General features: G+C 42.9%; 1 protein-coding gene across 12 annotated transcripts in view; it reads right to left on the reverse strand.

Annotated features, from left to right (window-relative positions):
- The window catches only part of celf6 (CUGBP Elav-like family member 6), a 116579-nt gene extending 92755 nt beyond the window's left edge, over positions 1–23824 (reverse strand). For 5 of the 12 annotated variants that reach the window (XM_076155712.1, XM_076155717.1, XM_076155715.1 and 2 more), the window contains exons 1-2: positions 23620–23770; positions 15507–15589 (exon numbers count right to left, since the gene is read on the reverse strand). In XM_076155712.1, coding sequence (XP_076011827.1) covers positions 15507–15589; positions 23620–23764 — 228 coding nt within the window. In that variant the 5' untranslated portion in view covers positions 23765–23770. Of the gene's footprint in view, positions 1–15506; positions 15590–23619 lie in introns of all 12 variants that reach the window. The other 7 variants (XM_076155708.1, XM_076155710.1, XM_076155707.1 and 4 more) reach the window with 2 other exon arrangements.
- Between the last annotated feature and the right edge of the window lie 390 nt (positions 23825–24214).

The following is a 24214-nucleotide window of genomic DNA, read 5'->3' on the forward strand; positions in this document are numbered from 1 at the left end:
CTCACTATATATATTTGTATATACTGTGTGTGTGTGTGTGTGTGTGTGTGTGTGTGTGTGTGTGTGTGTGTGTGTGTGTGTGTGTGTGTGTGTGTGTGTGTGTGTGTGTGTTTGATGTGGCAGGGTGCTAATCTTGGCCCTTATCTTTACCTGCAGCTCTGCTCACATTCCCTTCTCCACACACACCTTATCTGCCATCGCTGTCAATCAGAGCAGATCAGGCTACCTACAGCTGAGTCCACACACACACACACACACACACACACACACACACACACACACACACACACACACACACACACACACACACCTCTACCCTGACCCTGTTTCCCCCAACCAGCCAGCCTGCCTGTGTCCATTAACAGCACCCACAGACCGGTCACACCCTTGGCTCAGGCCATCCGTCACGTCTCACATACTAATATGCAAGATTATTGTTAAAACCTTGGACTGCACAGGTTTCTGTTGTTGTGTTCTAAATAACAGGCAGTATATCAGACATAAATGAGTCTATTTGACTGCTAGTGCCTAGAAGAAAAACAACAAGGATGAAATTTAACTTAAATGTTTCTGGTTTTACTGCTGGGAGGAGCAGCCCAGTATGAAGTCTGCATGAAGTCAAAAGTATATTTTCTACACTAATATTGCAAGAAATTAGATAGAAAAGCAAAAAGCAAGCACAGCATGTAAAGCCGTAATTTGCAAAAACATCAATTTTAATGAAACTTTTCAGTAATATTTTTGTTTTGAATTCAATTTTTACCTGACAGTTTTTCAACTGGTGTTAGAAGGAATACAAAGTAAAAAAAACAAACACACATTTTCTTTTTTTTTCTATAGTAATCTGTAACCTTTACCTCCATCATGTCCCACAGTCCCCACACATCACTGCTGAACTGAATTAGTACCTTCACTATGAGGTCGTGTATTCCACATAGTAATGACAAATATTTGGATGAGTGAAGTTGATAATGAAGAGTATTTTTTAATGAAAAGCAATCAGAGCTTCTGGTACTTTCTTTCAGTGAAATGAAAATATATCAAAGTATTTGTTTTATGTACAACCATTTTGGATCCTTAGAATTTGTTTTGATACATGTTAACACTCCATGTTTTTAATGTGATTTAACTATTCATGAGCCTTGTTCATTTCACTCGGGAAAAAAACTGATTAATTAGTGGATACCCCCCCCCACACACACACACACACACAGACACACACACACACACACACACACTTGCCTATTCTCACTATCGTCCATTAAGGCAGCACCAACAACTTCCCACCTGTAATCCTGCTGTGAAACCCACCCATCTAAATGCATAATACACATCACACACCAACACACATCCACACACCCACACACTAATCAGGTACACTAATCCAGACTGCCAGCGTTTTTGGTTCTCAAGTCTTGCCGTGGGGGCGGTCTCACCTCATGTACAAAAATAAAACAGCCTAAATCCCTTTTGGGCAGGTTTAATATTTTTAGACGAGGGCACTTCTATGTGGGGGCAGGTGTGCTCCGGCTCCCTAATGCTGAAGTAATTGTAGATAATGGAGTTTTAAGGACAGCTGCTGATGCGGGTTTAAGTAGGATTTGGGTAGAGATTTATGGTGGAAGGAAAATGGGCAGGCAGGTGGAAAAGTTGGAAAGATGTGAGCGCAAGGGAGTGAAGGAAGAGGCCATTAGGGCAAAAACAAAAAAAAAAGTGAGGAAGAGGTTAGAGGAGCCGGGGGGGCCTACTTCAGCTTATCCCAGCAAAGGTGAGAAGCAGCGGGGAGGAGTTGAGGGAGGGAGAAGACAAAGGAAGATATAACTCCATCTTCTTGCAGAAAATGCTCCGGGATTGTGAGGGTAAAAAAAAATTAACTCATCCATACTTTAGCGTGAAACGAGAGCCCGTCTGGCCCGCTGCTTCTTGAGAAAAGGGTTATAGAGGGCACGAGCTGGATGACTAATTGGGGAGGATACGAAATGAGGCTTGACTCAATCTACACCCTTGAATCAACTCTGCCCTATAGCATGAATCAAATGGGCTCCCTAAGTGGTGCTTTTCCATTGATTATACCCTTTCAATGTTACGCTCCAACTCCTTGTTGGAGAAATTTGAGCGAGATAGAGAAGGGGGGCACGGGGGGGGGGACCTAAAGGGGGCAGTTGAAAGAACGGTCAATACTTTGCAGGGGCAAAACTGAAAAGTAGGAAAGCAGAGAGTGAGTAATATCATATAAACAGGTAGCGAGGAAAGCGATTTGAAAGGAGAGAGAGAGGACAAGGTGTGTAAAAGTGTGTTTGGCGCGCCGTAAACGCAGTGGTGCATGGCACCTCGCCTGGCACGGCACTCACACTTTATGAGGTGTGGAGGGGCTGTCTCCCTCGCCTCTCTGCCCGCTTTAATGATACAGTTTAAATGGAAAAGCTGGAGCTTCCATCAGCACCAAGGACTCCACTCCCTCTACACACACAAAAAACTAGATGGGCACACACAAACTCACACACACACACACACACACACACACACACACACACACACACACACACACACACACACACACGTACAAATCCAGGAAACTCACACTTATTTGTGCAAAAATAAATGTTTTTCACATGAAAGCAGTGAAAACCTTTCAAATTCATTCACCCTAAATATACATTTTGGAATTTTAGAACAATGGTAGAACTTTGGTATGGCAGCACGGTTGTGATTACTTGAAAACCCAAAGTGGACACACACACCCACACACACACCACACACATGCCCTGATGCGGTGCGCGTGCTGTACGGGTAATCATAGGCCAGTGTTGAGTGAGGCCAGAGAGCGACAGCAAGGAAGCCAGGAGGTGAAGCAGGCTGTCAGAGCTGTGAAGTCCTCTCAGATCTAGCGTGTGTGTCTGGGCCCTGTGCAGACACAAGAGAGGGCTTTTTTACCCACACCCCTCACCTATCACTGTAACCCCCTCAGAGGAGAACATACTGCAGTAATGCAATATTGATCTGACAATGTGTGTATGTCTGGCGTGCGTGTCCCTTCACGGGTGCGCGTATAGCAGACAGAGTTGTGTGAACTTTGTTGATGTGTGTTGTATTGTTTGTGTGTATGTGTGTGGGTGGGTGTGTGTGTGTGCGTGTGTGTGACGGGGAGGCGGCTGTGAGAGCGATGCATTAATAAGCAAGAGGTGAGGTGTTAGCCTTGGTGCTATTCCTGACACCTCACTGTCAGAGCTTCTCTCTGCAGCAGCAGCGGCGGCGGGCCTGAGTGAACAGAAACAAGCGGGGGCCTGCACATCCCCACTTTCCTCTCCTCCTTCTCTCACTCTTCCACTCTGTCTCTCTATCACTCCCCTTGTTGTCTCCTCCTTTCCTCACTCCTCACTCCCCCATCTATATTGAAAATGCGTTTTCATGTGTAGCCATTATTTGCAATTGTATGTTAAAGGACAGAGGTAAATTACAGGGTTGGTCTGTATCAGTGTTCGGTTGAATGCTCACAAACAATAACACAAATTATATCTGGCCATGTAGTTTTTGTGTTACTTTTTAAATTATTCTTTATGGTTGTAACATACTTGATTTCATCTCCAGGCCTGATTGTTAATTGCACAATTAACGTCAGGAATGGCGTCTGATATATTTTTGTTTATCACGCTGCGTCTGTTTTGTCTGTCTTCCTCTTTTTTTCCACCCTTCTAAATTAATTGTTCACAAAAAAGCCACTGCCTCAAATTACTATAATTTGCTATTGATGATTTCTTGATTACATTTACCGATCCCTTATAAGCACAGTATAAAAGAAAGTCCCTGTCCCAAAAAGCTTTGGCTGAGTCTGACAAGATACATAGGAATATCAATCACAGGAAACATGAAGGCGATTGTACACGATGACAACAAAAGAGCATTTCTGCAACTTCTGTTTTATTGTTGAGAGGTTTGTATTTTGCGTAATTTTTGTCATATGGTGCCTACCGGAAATCCTAAGACGGATTCCAAAAATATTTTAATTCCAGATTTGTTGGTATTGAGAAAGTAGTTTATAATGCATTTGAAATTTCCATCCCAACTGTAGGAAAAAGAAGAGAGGAAGGAAATGGGACATTCACATATGTCTGTTCTGCTCTGCTCACTATTTATTCCTCCTGTTGCTTCGAGAGGAACGGACAGCAGGACAGACAGAGAAAGAGAGAGAGAGAGAGAGACGGGACAGACGGTGAGACAGAATACATACAGAAGGAATGAGTGTCTTCACCAGGCTGAGGTAGATGCGCAGCGACAGCCGAGCTGCTGGTTCAGGTAAATACAGCTGTGCACTTGGTTCCCATAACTCCTCAGTGCAGCAGCAGCAGCAGGAGCACAAAGTCCCAGACACACATACTGTAAATGAATCATATCACACACACACAAACACACTCGCACGCACACACACATACTTTCTTTGTTGTTTTTTAACCGTACTAGAAGCCATTAAATAACCATTCCTTCCTTAAGCTGTTCCCTTAAACGCAACATTCCCAACTGTCTGCTTAAACCTAAACTCTTAACCCTAATAAAACCTAATAAGACTAATTAAACTTTAAAAAAAAAAAAGCTACAAATTAGACAAACACAAACTCTATAACTCTATCTGATGTTTTGTTTTGAAGTCATTGCAAAAAGCTAAGAAGATAACGGTGTGTATATGTGTTACTCTAATCTGTCATCTTCCCACTACTGTCAAATATCAAACTCCATCTCTTGAAAAACTCTGAAAATCTGTGTTTCAGTTGCATTTAAATTAAAATAGATCAATGTTCATTTAAACTGTCTGAACTTTTTTTCCACTCATTTTTCTGTGTTACTGATTACAGCCATTAAGTTGATTCAGAATCGGGATTTGGAAAATGGTAATTATAAAAAAGGGTCAAATTGACTGAAATAATGTGTCATTGTGTGAATCACAACAGGGAGACTTGGTGAAAACAAAGAGAAAATACATTTGTTTTGACACTTTTTCTTGAACTCCCAACATTTTGACATCAGCTGTTTATTAATAATTGCCAATAACCCTTTAATAACAAAAATATGGATATGACATTGTCACACAGATTCGAAGAGTTTATTCACTGACTCCCAGTACAATAAAACAGGAAAACAAGTATCAGAACCACCCAACTTCCCACACACACACACACACATACTATACATACTTTATCAGACACCTCCCTCCCTCACACACACACACACTTTTGTCCCAGCCCACTCATTGCTCATTAGCTGCTACACTGGGTGGTTGTTTCTGCATTGCTACTGTGACACAGTCTGGCTGCAGCTCTGCATGCGGTGCGTTGAGAACACACCACTAAAAATACTTCACTTAACAAACTCTTCTGATTACAGTTTGACTTTCTCGCCGTCTCCTCCTCTCCCTCCTGTCTTTAATCAGCATGTAAACAAGCGCAAGGTCATTTTCTTTCTTAACGAAATGGGGGAGATAAGAGGAGTGTGGTGTAGTTAATCCTTTGGACACGCTGATGGAGGAGTTTGTCCTGGTGATGCACTAGTGTTAATTATGCAAGGATGCGTCTTCTCTCACTCTCTCTCTCTCTCTTTCTCTCTCTGTCTCGATGACTCATCAGTTTATCTCTTCCCTCATTTGCTCCATCTTTCCCTCTTTCTCTTTCTCTCTCTCTCTCTCCCTGCCTTTCTTTCTCCCCTTCCTCTGTTGTTCTCTCTCCCTCTTGTTCCGTCCACAGATGTCAATAGGCAATAGACCCAGTTTGAGGAGGTTCTCAAAATTTGCCGGGGGGTCTGTGACATTAACATAATCGAAAAACAGAGAGAGAGAGACAAAGAGCGACAGAGAGAGAATCTGCAATGTCGTCTTTGTGCGCGTGTTTTACGATGTGTGTGGGTTTCGTCTGGAGAAACGCTCGTTCACATGTGATGTTTGATCGCCCAGGCTGCCAAATGCTGGCACCAGCAGCGGTGTGTGTGTTTTTTTGTTACTCTTTGTTTTATCTTTGAGTAAAGACACACAGGTAGTCTGAATTTTTTCAGTGAATGTGAGAATGACTCATGAATCGCAACTACTACTAACTTACCTGACAAGGAGCCAGACAGGGAGGATGTGTGAGAGGAGGGGAGAGGAGAGGAAAATTGGGCAGGTGAGAAGTATGTCAAGAAATACGCAAATCATGACGTGTACATTTTCAATACAAATGTAAAAGTGTAACGTAAAAAGTAAAGGACAAAACCCTTTTATGTAAATACTATCCCAATGTATTCATGAGCATGTGGTGTCCTTGTACAGAGCCCAGTTGCATGACATCACTTCCATTTCTGTCCTTTTGCTCTTCCAGCAAAGAGCTGAGAATGTGTACATAAAATCCTGAACCACAACGCAGCGCCCACAAGAAGAGAAAAGTGGATCAGAGCAGGAAACCGTAAAGCAGCGGTGGGAGGAAAGAGGGAAACTGTGGGATCCATATGTTTACGTGTGCAGCAGCCATTCTGTCACAGTTAAGTGAGTAAATTACCCAATTGTCAATTTAAGGATAACTGCGTTGCTGTAAGTAACGCCAAGGTCTTTTTGACAGTATTCACTTGTGTAGTAGTCACAGTATAGGGATCACCTCTGGATATACACTTGGACCCTAAACTAGCATCACAATTGTAAATGTTGAGTTTGAGATACTTAATTTCTACTTGTGTAGTACTGGGATGTATGATGGGTAAAGTTAATTTAAGTGCTTGTAATTATGCTCACGGAAAAATTCCTCCACAAAGATTAAAAAGAGTCACTAAAGCTCAACGAAGAAATTTGTATTTCTTTGTGCCAAATGTAACATCAAGTTGCCTTCAAGCTATAATGGCCCCAATTAGTTTATTCCCTGCTATTTTTTTATGATTGAGGTGAAAAATCATCATCATGTAATCTGTTCCTTCATGTGTTTTTGTTTTTGATTTTCTTTCCAGCCGGATTTTGTCAAGTAGCCTTCTGATCTTGATGCAATTAAAACTTTTAATTGGATCAAGAGACGCAGCATAACCAGCACGCAGCCTAACTAAGACGATCCAGCCTGGTATCAGACCGAGACCATCATTCACTGAGGTGTGACGGCGCCCAGGTCTCATTTCCATCCTTGGCCTGCTATTTGTGAGCCCCTCTCCTCCGTCCCAGTGAAGCAGCAATGTTAACAATGCTGTCCGCACATTTACCAGTTCTGCCTCATTACAGCTAAAGAAGTGGATAAATTAGTGCAGGAGAGCATGCATGGCGGAGTCCAACTCCACCTGTCAGGAGGGAAACGTGGCAAATGCGTCGACACCGAGTGAAGGAACTGTTCAGTTTACAGTATTACAGCGAAACCAGCCTATATATGAAGCTCATCCTTCTTCTCTAACAGTTTATAATTTTGTTAGACTTCAGCTATCTAGCAATCTTATTATAAAGCTCCATAATCCGCTTTTAATTTTCTGCTGTTTACAGATTTAGTTTATTTACTCTAAGACACAACAAAAACCTTAACTTTGTACTAAGTTTCCTATGCCTCTATGTTTGGAATATATTTTTAAAGAAACTTTGCCCATTGATGTATCTTTCATTAAATCGGGATGCTGTACAACCCGAGCATTGTTCTGTTATACTGCAGTGTGTGTTCAAGATCAACAGGACAAATGGGTTTTTGGTTTTCCCCATCTTCTGTACACAAAAACTCTCCTGCCCTGCGGCCTTTAAAAAAAACACTCTCTGACCTGCACATCTGTCCAGTGCCTCAGGCCCGCCATCTTTATGGGCTAGTTAAGGGCAGTCTCATGATCTACTGTGTTTGTGTTCTGTCAGCATTTGCCAGACATTCCACAATCTCCATCCTGCTGCTGCTCAGGATTAACATCTTGCACTCACCAAGGTTGAAAATCCCATCAGATGGAACAAAATTAATTTCTGCACAATATTCAGGGCTACAAGCCACATAATAGGAGACAATGCTGAGTGCATCCCTCGATTGTGATTCCATTCACTCCCTAATCGGCAGGATGGCCGTGCGCAGTGCAGCAGCGTAGTAAATGCTTTCATCCCAGGGGGATAAGAAAAACAATGGCCCTTTTTAATTTCTTTTCTAAAGCGAGCAGCAGAAAGAAAATGATATAGACGTAATTGATGATGAGGAGAGCAGGGGGAACCTTAACAGAGGTCTCACGTCCAGATTTTTTTTTTTTCATAATGGCAGCCGCTCAGGGGCATTGGAGGTTGACAAATCTGGCACGGAGGACAAATTGACCAGCAACAGAGCGCAATTTGTCCCTTAAAAGAAAGGGTAAGGGCCCTGTGTGGCCTGAGTAATTAGTTTAAGCTGCAGCACGGCGATCCAGGAGTGGACCTGCTGGGGAGCGACTCTGAGAAGAAGCTGTGAAACTTACACACACAACCACACCTGTAATCCTCCTCACAAATCCCAACTACTAAATATTTGAATTAATCGCACTTCTTAAGAATAATAGTAAGGGATTATGCAAGTGTGTGTGAATGTGTTTATGCGTGTATGTGTACAAATGCCATTTTCTGATTTTTAGTAAGAGGGTATCTGAGTGCATGTGTGAGCCCAAAACAAAAGTCTTTACAATGACTAAAATATTCTGAGGACACAAACTGCTTACTGCATATGTAAATGTGTGTGTGTGAGTTCTGAGGAGAGTAAAAATGTCATGGGGAGAGCGCTGGTTGTGTATTCTCAGCATGCACTGAGGCACAGACAAAGACATATGGCAGGTCTTCGGTGGCTGCATCTGTGGTGTGATGCAGCGAGCGCGAGAGAGAGAGAGAGAGTGGAGGACCCGGATGCACTGGTCCATGGCAGTGTGCTTAGTGACACATACTCAGACTGGTATTGCACAATCTCCTCCTGACCCATTTTTGTGTGACACAATGCTGAAGTCAATTTTCTGTGCTTTTCAAATATGTGAGATTGAAAGAAAAAAAGAGGAGAGCCGCAAACGCCCCAACGCTTGGCTCTTCCTTTTCGGTGGGAGCGGATACCTTCAAGCTTACACATTCAAATCTGAGGAGAAACACTTTTTGAAAGTAAGGTTGAGTAACTTTTCCACTCCCATCTTCTTCTCTGTTACACTTGGCTGCCTCGTCATCAATGCAAGGTCAGGTGCTGCAAGTGCTCTCACTCACAAGCCAGGAAATGTTGAAGAGGCCAAAGACCAGCGTAAGACTGTGGCACAACCCACGCTCACCATGGAAAAAGAGAGTGGGGGAGTGGAAGTGGTACAGATATGATTAGGCAGGAGAGGGAATTGGGGGGAGGGGAGGAAGCATCAGTGAATGAGGGACAAAGAGAAGCTGAATCTCTTTTTTTTTTTTCCTAGAAATCTTTAATTGGCTTTTGGGCTTCAGCAGCACCCAATTAGCATGCTTGTTACATGCACACACCAAGAGTTAATTGGCCCGAGAGGAGAAAGTGGTACGGCCCTGAAAGGATGGAGCAGGCTTCATTTGAAGATTCCAGGCTCCAGTAGCAGCATGTTTGGCAAACAGTGGGAAATAACATTTTGGTGCCTGTGTGCTCGGTACGAACCAAAAATATTATTTACAGTTTCTTGCTCTCTTGTGCGCCAGATGGAGTCTCAGAAAAGGCAAGCATAATTAGTGCCAGAAGTAGGGAGTAAAGTATTTACGCATCAGTACTTTCCTATCATCAACTTCCTACTTAATATTACGACATGGAAATGCTAATGTTGCACTATTAACAATGTTACTATTTGACTCAGGTCACCTAGTAAAAGCTAGAGGAATTACGTAGATCCAGGGGGAGATCTTTCACAACCATGACCTCACCTGTCCACACACACACACACACACACACAGACAGACTATGCCATGCTGCCCTACATTGGGCGATATGCTGAGTATGCACGTAAACACAACAGCACTGTGAGCTCACCAAGGGCAAGAGGCTGAACGTCTGATTACATCCACTGCACAAAGTGAAGCAGGAGGATCTGATGCACGGGGCATCAAGAGCTCATTATGCTCTTTAACATGCAATTAATCAAACAATGTAAACAAAAGCGTACTTCAGCCAAAACAGACGGACAGATCTGGATCCCCACATGGAAATTCAAACGCGTAATACACACATTACAAGATTTAGTAAATAAGGGAATGTGAATTATGGTAAATATTAGATTCACAGCCAATCTGCAGATGATGGTTTAAGTCATGGCCTCCTGCTGAGAAGACACACACACATACACACACAAACACACACATACATAAATATCTCTGCCTCTTCTCTGTCTGATTCCTGAGCCAAGTATCCTGAAATATGCTGAAATGTCTTAGAATGCAAATATGTTCTCTGTGCAGGGAAACAGAGACAAATACATTGTCTGACAATGACAGCGTTACGGTGCTCAGTGCTCTCATGTGTTACAGTGGCAGAAATTTGTGTCAATTATTCACCAAGTCTACGCATTTACTAACATGTAATCTTCAGAATTCGTGGTTAAGTTCATAAATTGTGAGGCTGCCGTGCTTGATCCATCTGTAACTCTCCTCTTATCCACACTTCATTCTTTATACTTAACAGTGTTGGTTAAAATCTCACGGGACAAATAAGTAACAAGGTTTAATGAAAACAAGGCCAAAACAAGCAACTGCTCTCCAAAAGAAACCCAACATAAAAAATCTCATTTATCTGTTGGCTTATGGAGGCAAAGAGAGGCCAGCAGCTGAGTTGAATGAATTTTTATGAGATTTGATAAAGGTGACATGTAACTGTTCTTCTGTCATGTTAGAATAACAAACTGTCAGGTCAGAGGTCACACACAACTAGCCAATAAAATACATGAACTAAAACAAAGAAAGAAATAGATTAATCAATGAAATGGAAGAAAAACTAAAAATCTCTTTTCTCTTATCTTTTCAATTCTGTCCTGTTAGAGAACTTGTTTTTTTTTTTAGAATCAAGATACTACAATTACAGTTTGACCGCACAGCCTGGCCGAAATCAATCTCATATAAATTGTTGTGTATCACTGCTTCTCCTCTTTGTCTTTTTATCAGGTCTTTTCCTCTTTAACACACACTCTCTCTCACACACACACACAGTATAAGGTTCACTTTCCTGCCTTTTTGTTACAGATTGATCTACTCACACAGATTCCACACTTAGAGTATCTGCGCGTGACTGAATCCACCTTTTTAATCCACTCTCTCTTCTCTGGTTTGGTCTTATTTGGCCCATTTTCTCCCTGGCGTCATGCTGTGATGTTAAATGAGCGACAGTCGGAGGGAATATTTCAACTTTCCAACTTAGATGGAGCACAGCCTAACTTTATTTAACTGTATGGAACAACCCCAAAATATGCCACTTTACGACTGAAACAAACCCTTAAAACAGCAACCCGTGACAGCTGATATTTATAGGTGACTTTAAGGGAAAAAACAGCCCCAAAGTCGCTAAAAATAAGCAGACTTTGCCGACACTGCACAATAGCCACATCTGTGAGTGGCTATATATTTATTTTATTTGTGTTATATCGGGTATATATGATTGCTGCATCTGAAAACAATAGTGCAATAGTGTATTTGCTGTTACGCAACAACTAAACAATGGCAACATGTGTAGTTTAGATCGTTTGCTTGTTACTGTGGCTCTTTCCTCCTGGCTCCTACTGTAAACAAGACACCTTTGGAAACATATAATGACTTATTATGCCATTATACTGACATGACGTTACAAAAACACAACTAGAGGCAAGTAGAACAGTGCTGGTCTGCCAAATCTGTGGACATTCTGTTATTATGTCAAATTATTCACTTTAAAAAATGGTTTTAAGGTTGCATTATTATTAAGCTTGTTAGTGAGGTTTCAAATACTTTAAGAGTTGCTGATCTGGACTCTAACTGAGCTGACTGTTCTAATAGGCTGTTCTTGGTGACAGTGGCTGTTTTAACATCTCGTATATACCAAATGCGTCAGTCCATCGCTTCGCTTTCTATTCATCTCCTATGGAGCTCTGCGTTCCCAGTGGAGGCGGAAGTTGCTGTGCATTTCAGTATACGTTGGATTTATCCAATACATGCCTATTTTGTCCCCGCACAGTGTGTGTGCCGCTGGGTATCAAGAATCACATTTTGTTGTTTATTGTAGACAAATTTATATAGGAAATATTCAATATAATTCTGTGTGCTTGTAGCAATCTTTATTCAGTGATATTACACAGTTGCAGCCACCTGCTCCCAAATCATTTTTCACACATACACATTGCAGTTAGAAAAATCCCCAAACTCCATTATGAGCTTTTCCTCCATGGTAACAGTTCATTTTTAGAGGGAGGCACATTTAAAGGATGGTGTCAAATGTCTGCTTGGGTGGCGTAAACTCCCTTTATCACACACATACACACACACACGCAGCTGGACTTGTCTTATATCAGTTGCATCTTACAGACAGCGGCCCGGAGTTTCACGCAGCGCTGCAAGTCCACAGAACCACATGTGAATACTCCACCCGTTAGTGTGCCAGAAGGGACGCGATCCACTACAGCCACGACTCAATGTTCTGTGTGAATGATGCGCTTAACACGTTCTCTCACTGTGAGAAACATGAAGGTACTTCAGCTGCCTCGCTTTCTCTGTCATCCGACTGAGCACAAACAAGCCCTAATGTCACTGACTGAAAACAAAAATGGAAATATGGGGTTTTGGTTAAAGGACAAAGAGTTTAAACTGCTGCCATTGCCTGTACAAAGGTTGTTTTGTGTTTGACAGATGCGGGAAAAGGCCCTGGCAACAAAGCTCCGCTCTTCCTCTGTCGTGTGACACATTGCAAAACTGAGCATCGATATGTTCTATTTGCAATGCGTCAGTTCTGCGCAGCAAAAAAAATCAATCTCATTGTGTTATCATTGTATTGTTTCATCAATACAATGATAAGTTAACCCAGCCTGGACACAAACAAGCTCTAAACCAGTGGTTAACAAAGTGGGGGGCGCAGAGCTATGGCAGGGGGGAGCGCGGCGAGGGAACCACCCCCCCTCCCCTCAGACCGACAAGCTGATCTGTTATATCGCCCCCCCCTCTCCCCCCGCATCAGACCGATCGGCCGACCCGTATGGGGGGGCCTGAAACAATTCTGATCTATAAAAGGGGGGACCTTAAGAAAAAGTTTGGGAACCACTGCTCTCAACAATGTGAGGGAAAACTTTGGAAGAATGTGGAAAGGTTCACTGTGTTTAGAGCCGACTGAAGAAGCAAGTTCATTAGGTTATTTTTGAATTTGTTAAGCGGTGCATATGGCGGCATTTTAAAGCTACGGCACCGTACTCCCACAGGATCACTGCCCATACATTACTGATACAACGCCATGTTTAGCAGCTGGGAGTGCAATGTGGGTCGAAGGCACAATTACTCCTCCTCCATATGTGAGAAATACGAGGAATTAGTTTTTGCTTCCACTGTTTTGTTTAGCCATGTCAATGACAAATAATATAATAAAACACGTTAGAACTACTTAAATGACTTCATAGCTCTTGTCTTAATTTGTGATTATCAGTCCCCTTTAAAGCTACCATGTTGTTTAATGTATATTTCTCTCTGTGGGACATCACTCCCTTGCTGTCTTTGATTTTTCAATCATAATACTAAACTATGCGCACGGCACTTTATTGTAATTCAGCTTCACGTCTCCTCTTGTGAGGGAGAGAGCTGATATTTTCTGAAATGCCAAATGTCTCATTGCAGAAAAATAATTTGCATTTCAGTTGCCTGCCAGTCAGACTGCCCCGACCAGACCACACAAGCGTGCCCGCTTAACACGCAGGAGAAGCCACTGAAAATGGCAGCATCATACGGCAGAGCATCTCAAACCATCAGGCCATGACAGTGACAACCAGGCTCCTCCAGAGGTATGACCCCCTCTCTCTCTCTCTCTCTCTCTCTCTCTCTCTCTCTCTCTCTCTCTCTCTCTCTCTCTCTCTCTCTTTCTCTCTCTCTCTCTCTCACTCACACACATATATATACACTCCATCTTGTCTTCATCTCATACACCCACATCAACACACACACACACACACAGAGGACATTTTATTAGTCCTCTGTATGCAGGCGGTGCTCAGCCCAAGATTGAAGGACTGACCCCTTGCTGGGATCTGCACAGGGGGAAATGTTTACCCAGGCCCCATAGTACACGCTATTAACCCCTTTGTAGATAGAAGACAAATAAGAATATCCCTGGATGAGTGCTATAAAGGCGGGAACACCTTTACAGGACCATCGTGACAATCATCTCGTTACCAAGCGTTGGGGGACAGAAACCAGGCGGGGGGCGCCGTCTCCCCGGGACGCCGTCGCTGCAGTGTAGCAGTGTGCCTAATGTTCAGAGAAGTGCACATTATATGCACTGCAGCGCAAACAACTGATTAACCCCATAGCCCCAACTCCATCAACACCCTCTGCACCCCCCACCATAACACACACACTTTCTTCTTCTTCTTCTCCTCCTACTTCTGTCGCTCCTGTCCTTTCTCTTTCTCTCTGTACCTCTCGCTCTCTAGCTCTCTCTCTCTCTCACTCTCCTTCCCTGGAGATTTAGATGGATATCCTGAGGCTCTGATTAAACCCCCCAACCTGCGACGATGTCTTGGAAAAGTGGTGGGGGGATGAGGGGGGGATTGTGAGGTGGTCGGGCATCAGAGCTGCTTCTCCTTCTTTTAGGGGCCCACGGGTGTTATTCAATCACACCTCGATAATTCCCCTGATGTGAGAATCGAATCCTCGTCACACACATCGAGTGCAGACAGACACAGCGCGCTCGCATTCATCCCAGATTGAGGGTCTCCTCCTGGGTGGGCTTAAGAGCGAACCAGTGGGTGTGTTTTAACTCTGTCATTTGAAGAGGCCATTATTTTAATTGAAAAAGTTACCTGCTCGCCAGAGGCAAACGATAGCGGGTCGGCTAAAGAATCAGGGGAGAGAATTAAAACAAAAACACCAGATGGCGATATACATGGCAAAAATGATTGTTTATACTTATTGTTTGATTATATGTGATAATGAGAGTGGGATTCCTCAAGGCAATTAGAGTCTGAGGCAGCCATATTGTGAGAGGACGGGGGAAGGACAGCACAGGCTTTTATGAAGGAGTGCTTATCAAATATCTCCGCTGTTGTGATTAGAGTAATAAGACACTGCAAGGTGAGATAGGCCACTCACACTCTTTTACTATGTTGGTGTGTGTGTGTGTTTCTGAAAGTATGAGAGGGCAAGATTAAGAAACTTAGAGCGAGAAAGAATCAGCAGCTGTATCTGTGTGAGTATCGGTGTGTGTGGTGGGGGGTGGGGGGTGGCTGTATCTTGAGGTACACTATCTCCATGTGCCTCAGCATGCCTGTGTGATCATGTGTGTATGTGTGAGTGTGTGTGAGTGTGATATAATTCTATATTAATGTAGGTTCCTAGGCTAGAGACCCGAGGGGCTTCGGCCTCTAACCGAGGGCAGATCGGGGGCACTTACCCCTGGCAGAGTCTTCTGTTCATGGAGGGCGCTCTGGGCCTTCAGTGCTGACTCTCTGGCACAGTATGTTAGAAAGGCACATCCTACAGCAGCAGGGGAGAGGCGAGGAAGAGGAATATTATTGAAACAGACAACAGTTTCACATATACACACCCCAACAATAAGAAGAAGGAGATAGAGAGGAATTGTGGCGTCAAAGAATTTATGGAGATCTTTAATGGACCCGAGTCAGATGTAGTGCTTTTTGGAGTAGTTGGGGATTTTATAGAATGGCCCACATTATAAACATACTTTTGCAGTAATTAAGCACAATATGTGAATGTCAAAATACAGACTGCTATAAAAGCAAATAGCAGGAGCCATATAGCAGAATAAGACATTTTTACAGCATGTAATTAATACAGTTGCAAGCAAGTTGCATCACAAAACAATAACGTTCAATGATTCAAATGCTTCAAACGCTTCAAAGTTACTGATTTCTTTGCATGTGTCTGCTTTGGAACGCTGAGTGGTTCCAGCAGCTCGTCGTGCGCCGCGTGATGACGCACACACACACGCGCACACTGACACACACACGTGCACATCCAGAAATGTGTGCTGTAACCTTCCAGATGGACCCTGAGAATTGCCTGGTGGGAAATATCGCTAAAGTAATTCTTAGGTGGGGCTATCAAATCAGGCTGGCCAAAAATGTATGATATTAAAATGGAATTCAGATATTCTGCTGACAGCTGGGATGTGGCTCTCTGAAGTTAATGGCTCCGTAGACTTTGGAGAAAATAACACAGTAGTTGGAAAATAGGATTAAGAAACTGTTCTTCAAAACCCATTCAGATCAGATTCACTCAACTTCTATTCCATATTTATCACAATATGTTGTTATCATCCAATTCTTTGACTTTTTCCATTCGGTTTGATAAAGCAAGGGTTATCGACGGGATGTTCATCATTTAAGTAAATTCCACAGTATTCCAATTTGTTGAAAATGACGTTGTTTTGATTTTTTCATACAAAATGGAATGAATGGCAGTTGTGGTACTCGGACAGTCATGCTGGACGTCCAGGGAAGTTTCCATTTTTCAAATTAGAGGATGTGTTTAAAGTACAGATCAAAACGGCTCGGTCAATACAGGTGCTGTTTTATTCTAGATGCTGCTTCTGATGAATAATCGCTCTCATAACAAGTGAACCCAGAACAGCAAAAAGTCAAACAGTGTGCATTTTTCCTTTCGGAGCCAGGTAATTAAAAGCCTCTGAAGATGAGCTGAACTTCTACCCTGCCGCATCTCTGGAGACTTTCCTTGAAGTTGAAAAAGTCACAAAAACAGTTTGAATATGCATGGATGTATTTGGCCCTCGCAAAGATGTGACAGCTTTCATTAAAAGGTGAGTTGTTGCTCTGTTATGTGCTCTGCAGCGCTGACAGTGGGTGACCCCGTTCAGAAGAGGTTTTGCACTGTGCAGCATAATTTCCCATTACTACATGTCACACCTGCTGCCAGAGTTTTCCCACGGGAGTCACACGCACACAGACGCACGCACGCACACACACACACACAGTCACACATACACGCGATACCTGGTATGCAGCATATAGCACCCATCACCCTCGAAAAGAGAGCAACGCACCCTGGCGCCCGGCCAAGAGAGCTCCCTTTCACGACAACCTTCACCCACCTCCACCACTAGGCAGTTACTCAAGAGGAAAAATCACCTAAACGACACTGATGAAACAGCACGCCACACAGCAAAGCAGAAAAGTTTGGCCGCCTGGGGAAACACTCTTCATCCTGTGTGACATACAAAACTGTGGGACATGAGCGGGGCCTCCTGGGTGCATGTCCTAGAAAAGGCTTATGGGAATTGTAGTCTGTTGCTGGCACTTGTCTGCCGCTGCCCTGCCCTTTTCTTTTTTTTTAACCTTCCTGCAGTTGCAACAAGATTTCATCACATGATTTACTGTTGTACAAGTGTCCTAAATGCAAATCAGTGCACAAAGTCAAGGCACTGATGATGATGTGTTTCCGCGAAAGGTTTGTCATGTCAGTTTTATTTGACCACCGGTGTTCCTGGGTAAAGCATTAGACGCCACAGAGAGGTTTGAATGAAATACGTGCAGTAAAAAATGAATTTGATGACGTCGTTCTGGGTTGAAACGGTGAAATAATTTTGCTTTCTTCAAATCAAATCACAATTAAATCAATTAAGCGAAGTGGTTTTATTCAGGAACATGCTCGGAGCAAGTGAAGCTGCATTTAATGCACGTAACCTGACACTGCTGGCAGATTTATCTAGTTGCTTCAAAAAAAAGGAGGCAGTTTATGACTGACTGTCAGAAATAAATGACTTGTTAAAATGGACATTTTTGCAGTGTAGCCTTAATATTCAGCCCAGCTGGTTGGCTGCCTCGGGTAGGCCCATATAAGTTCCTCATGGCCATGGGGAATTGGCAGGACTTTATGAAAGCTTCATTTCCAATAGAGTGCTGGCTCAGGGGACACCTTGAGCCCAAAGGAAGTCGGTGATTGAGGAGCGAGTTGTGGAACAGATGAGCGTTCAGCTTGGCGAACATGAGGAGAGGCGCGCTGATATTGTTTGAGGGGAGGTAACAGGGATATACCAGCTGCTCACGGGTTAGGACTGTCAACTTAAAACTGTACATCGACTAATTGGCGTAGGATTATTGTATATCCGTACTCAAATTATCCATTTAGTCAACAGTTGTACCTCCTCTCACGCAGTTGTCTCGCTGGTATTACATGCAGCGATGCAAATGGGCCTTTCAAAGACCAGACCAAACCACTTTCAAGACCACTGGTGCATGGTAATGCAGCTCACTGTGTGGGCCGATTTGAAATCTGCACTATATTACCACAAAAGGATAATTTGACACCAATAAAAGCAGACGTGATGTTCATAGCAATGTTTCCAAGTCTCTACAAGTTGATTTTCACACTTTAAGGAAATCAACAGAAACTCATGAATCTTTCAACAGGTAAGAAGGGCAAATTCAGAAATGTTAAGCGTGACATAACAGGATTTCTTGGATGTGTCACTATTATGAAAAATAGGAAGATTTGTGTAAAATAGACTAAAACATGCAAAACCACCGGTAAGGTCCATAAAAAAAAACATCCTATTTAAAATGTATTTGTGAATGTCGGAGATCCATTTATTTTCTGGAAGTCACCCCCGTAATCTTTAGATATATTTAAACAGCTTCAATAAAAGTCGTAGTCACGCAGATAAAAAGCATGAGAAAGAGCTTTAAATGGGAGGATGAAGAGAATGTGGAGAAGGTTTTGAATATAAGGGTAACACAGCTCTCTGGGGTGGTGGCGTCCCTTGGTAAGCCCAAAATAATACTTTGATAATCAGCTGCAATTCACCAAAGTGTCATTTCAGTGAAGAACAGACTTCAAACAAATTATAGATGTAAGGCGGATGAAAATGTAAACAAAGCAAAGTGGCCTAAAAAGAGAATGTTAGACGTAAAACGTGTAGTTTGTGGCATTTACTGACACATTTGGGTAATTACATAAAGAACGTTTCCCCTGAAACACGTCTTCCTCTAACAATTTGTTTTTAAATGGAAATTGGATTGCATGCATCCAGGCATTAAGAGGAAATTGTGTTTTTTTATGGCATCAGGTACCTTTAATTGAAATAACTGCAGAACAAATTTGTATAAAATTTCAATTCATTAGCAGTGAATCCATGAATCATGAGCAATTTGTTCTCATTCAGTCTCCTCACATTTGTTTGATCCAAGAATGTTCATTAAACTGAAAAGAAGAATGCAAATTAATTTCCAAATGTGATCAAGTAGGTGCAAAAATTATGTAAAACAACCGGATGCTGCTGAATGTGGGAGTGGGACCCTCTCATGTGCACTGAAACGGATTTGATGCTTTAGCTCTGTGCTTCTGTGTTGTTCACAGTGAAAGCAGAGGCCCCGCATGTATCCACACGCTGTTCTATCTTGTCCATCTACGCGTGGAGGAAGCTGCTCAGAGCAGTTATCTGTCAATGTTACGCACAACCTCTTTCTAATGATCAGAGAGGTCATCTGTAGACTTAAGCTGCACCTGTCACTCAACTTCTACCAAGTGTCAATCACTGTTCTACACTTTTGCTATAGAGAAAACACAACTAAAGTACAGATCTGAAAAGCCTCGATGTTGTTCCTAAAAACCACCCAAAGGAAGAGCGATGGGTCTGAATTTCACAGAAAACCACAAAGCTGTCTGGGAGTTGAAAAAGGCACTTTCAAGGATTTGTTGTTCCATTCGATGAGTCATTTGCAATTAGATATTAGTGTCACACTGTGGTTTACTTTTGACACTCCAGTGCCTAAAAGGGGTTTTTATGTCAATTTGGCAGGCTATTTATAACCAATTACACTGCATGGACCTACCGAGGAGAGGAGAATGGATGAGGATATTTAACAACTCTTTGTATCTTCTCCTCCTGGCTGTGTGGTGAAGCTAAGAGTCCCTCTTCTCAGCACCGCAGACGGATTGATAGATAACGCTACTCAAGCAAAAGATTTGCCCCCCACTAACATTCAGCATGTCTGAACAATGCATGTGTTCTGGCACTGACACTAAGTATTATGATAATGTAGTGCTCAGCGAAATGATGGATGTTAAACAGCACGACCTGGCTGCACCGCACACTGACGAGCGCCGTGCCCGCCAATAGTGTCAAGTCATCCCACTCCCTGTATAAGGCTCCCTCACGACACACAAACTATCAAACCACCATTAAAGGCAGCAGTGTCTAACAACTACGAGACAGCGTATTATCATCCGTTAAAAGAGAAAGACGGAGGGGGAAAATCATCCTGGATAGACGTCAGCGTGCAGCTGCGCTCACTCACTGAAATGTAGAAAACTCCACAGAAAAAATTAAATATAAAATTCCCCAGATATTCAGCCCTACTCCCTAGAGATACTCAATATGCCCAAAGTAAGAATCCACAATGCACAAAGCATCTGTTCAGATTGATGCAGTACAATCCACATGAATTAATCATGAGCAAACATGACATATTTTGATCTGCCCTTAAATCCGTAATTATGGTGCAATGCTGTGTCACAGGACTGGGGCTGTGAAAAAGGTAGCGCTGCAAATCATCCATTAGGCACGGTTTACTCACTGACGCCAACGGCCATACACATCATCTATCCGAAACAAATCTAATCTTTCTAAAGTGCAAACTAAGCTAGAATAAGGATTTCAAAGAGGAAGTCAAACAAAATTTATGGCATTGCTTTAAATCTGTGTGAACTTTCTGTTTTGGGGCTCACACAGCCAAACCGATTATATCCTCCACCACTCTTCTGCCTCTGTGCTGTGAAAAATGTTTGCGTTACTGTTTTTTGATAAAAATGTGGATTGAATTTGTGATAACGTTACAACATTTGGTGCCTTCTGGTGCTTTGACATAAATAGCTCGCCACATGCGCATGGTATGCATCCAAAAGGAGTGCAAAGTGCTTTTCAATTCTTTTTGCAACATGCATGCTATGAACAAATGAGGATAGAATACTAACAGAACCAATGATTCAGTATTGCTATTTATCTATTATTATTATTACTATTAATGGTCGTAGTAGTAGTTGTTGTAGTAGTAGCATTTGTTTGCCTTGGGAAAGTTATTTTTTTCAACTACTTGGTACATTTTCTGGGTAGAATCACAGAAATGATCCAAATAAAATGCTCAAATCAAAGAAGTTGCAAGTTAAAAATCTGGTTAAATGAAAGATTATAGAACTGAGCTTGGTGTTCAACAGTTCAGACTGAACAAACTTGATTGACATCTCAAAGAACTTTCACAGTTGAAATTCGAACTCCCCCGCAAAATGCCTCTCAGCGTTCACTATCGTGTGACACAGCTGAAGATTTGCCATGCTTCTGTTTTAATTACACTAATCCTATTTTCTTACTTCTCTGCTTCCTGGCTTCAACATACAGGTATCACACATGAATGCAGCAGGAGACATGAATGCAGTTTGTACACTTCACAGGTGAGTGGCCAATAACAAAAACTCATCCCTATAATGCATTGGTGAAATCTTATTAAAAGTGCACGCTGCACTCCCAAAGTGACTTTGAATGTCACGGGGGGATGAAGTGGGCATAATGCATACATCAGAGTGGCCTTGGTGGATGATGATTTGAACGGGCATACGGTCAGGCTTTGGAACAGGATTATCCTTCCCGAGGCAACCATCCTCCAGCGTGTTGACATTCAGGGATGGTCGAGGACAGGCGTAAACAACGGCAACATCAGAAATATTGTTTTAATCGATCATCAGGCTCCAAAGAGAAATACAGGGTGAGCTGGAGAGAGACTGATAGCAGGAGGAACAGGTGTTGCATGGAGACCTACGGGGCTGCACGCTCCAACAGAAAAAGCAATGCTGAGCTCACACTTGTTTCTCCCACAAGACTGCTGGACTTACGCTGATCAATAAGACCATGAACTGCAGCCAACGACTTACATATCAGGCACAATTTGCATGCCATGTGCAAAGAGACTATGGCCTGACTGTAAATTCAATCCCATCGATGTTTATGTCCACGTGTGTGTGTGTGTGTGTGTGTGTGTGTGTGTGTGTGTGTGTGTGTGTGTGTGTGTGTTTGTGTGTGTGTTTGTTTGTTTGAAATTACATTTACAGTGAAATGAACATCTGTCTACGAAGCACTATTAATAACCAGCAGTGTCATAATATTACTCTTCCATACAGCAGTGCCCTTTAGCTGCTAATCCAATAATAAACTGTATGCTATACAGTCTACAATCTACACGCATAATGTCATGTTTATTACTGAGACTGTGGCCTGATATTGAATCCAGTTTAAATGAAATTCATGTTTAAAATGAAATAAAATTTCAAACATTTCTCTTTTTAAATCAGATATGATAGCAATATTGTTGAGTCACAGTTATACTCGCTTTTCATCTTTTCCTATAGCTTAACAATACAATAAAATATTTAAAAAAAAATGATTCAAAGACTACAACCGTTTACTATCATCTCATGCCTGTTAAAGTTACTGATCATCACGTTGTGTGTAGTTGTTTTGTAATTGCTATTAAACCTTCACAATAGTAGTAATAATCCCAAACGCCACAAGTCCTAAGACTATATGTTGTAGTTTAACGAGCCTTTAAACGCGTCTAGCTGTTAGAAGTAGCGACGCTATCATTACAACGGATCCGTCCCTGATTATCCGCGATGTGTCAGACTAATTACAGAGTGGATCCGGAGCCTGGACGGGGGTTTTGGACCGCAACATGCTGGATCTGGATCTCTGCGCCCTCTCTACTATCATCCCGCTTTGTACTTCCTGGCTGCAAATCCGCCCACGGAGCATCGCTACAATACAGCTGCCGCGCGTTTTCCGATTGTTTTCCACGGCTAATGACGTCCGAAAGAGTGTGGGGGCTACATGTGAGCCTCTTGAAAGGTCAAAGCTTCACGCCAGCGCTTCCTTAATCGCCGCTGATGATCGCCTGATAACGGGGCTTTTTTCCTGCGTTATCCGCGTCTGAAATGTGATCAGAGGACGGGTTTTGGAGGTTTTTTGTGTTGAGTTGTGGACATATTCCGGGTTGGGGGTGTGGGGTGGGGGGGTATCGAGCACATGCCTGTCCCGCCCCCTTAACGGGAGCTGGTAGCACATGAGAGTCGATGTAAACACACAAAGGCGTTTTCAGCTGTGAGTCTTCACGTGGACCGCCTGGACGCGCTAACAATTAACCCTGCGAGTACAAGCTACGCGTTTCCACGTGTTCTCTCTCTTTCCCGACACACACACGTATCCACACACACATATATACAGTATATACGTGTGTGTGAATATGTGTAAAAAATCATATATCTAGCAAAGGCTCTGGCACGGAAGGGGTTCTGTCCCACAAAACATCTGGAAATGAAGCCACCACTTTCCGTGCTGGAACCTGAACGGGACATTTCTCTATTTCTCTCTTTCTCTCTTATTCTCTCTCTCTCTTTCATTCTCTCTTATTCTCTCTCTTTTTCTTTCACAATTTGCCATGGAGAACACATTAAAGAAAAGTAAAAGATGCCGCGAAACCAACCTTTATGCATTCCCGTAAACCTGTCTTTCAGTACAGTGAGTTCGTATATCTTTCCGAATTCCTCAAACAGCGGTTTCAGGTCTTTTTCCTCCAGGTTTCTGGGAATCTGGCCGATGAAAAGCTTGATGGCGTCGTGGTCCTTCATTGGAATGGTGTTCTGGCCGATGGTAAGCCCGTTCATCCTGCCGGCGCTGTTCGTGGTGCTGAATCCATTCTCTTGCTGCACTCCGTTTGCAGTGACTGTAGCCATCTTTCCTCAATGGGCCGGCGGCTGCTCTCTCTCTCCCTCTCCCTCTCTCGCTCTCTCTCACTCACTCACTCTCTCTCTCTCTCTCACTCTAGTCAACTGCACACTCCTCTCGCCCCCCCTCCGTTATATCTTCCTCTCTCCCCACTCCTCCACTTTTGCCCTCCCAGCTCTCTCCTCTCTTCTTCTTCTTCTACTTCTACTTCTTCTTCCTCTTCTCCTTCTTCTTCTTCTTCTCTCCCCCCTTGTTTGGAATCAACCTTATTTGTTTTCCTTATGCTTTATGTGTTTTTTTCTTCTTATGTGTGTGTGTGTGTGTGTGCCCAAACCATCCCACCACCACTACAC

The sequence above is a fragment of the Genypterus blacodes genome, unplaced genomic scaffold (genome assembly GCF_046128005.1).
Source record: "Genypterus blacodes isolate CSIRO-AG114 ecotype Tasmania unplaced genomic scaffold, CSIRO-AGI_Gbla_v1 ptg000067l_1, whole genome shotgun sequence".
Lineage (NCBI taxonomy): Eukaryota > Metazoa > Chordata > Actinopteri > Ophidiiformes > Ophidiidae > Genypterus > Genypterus blacodes.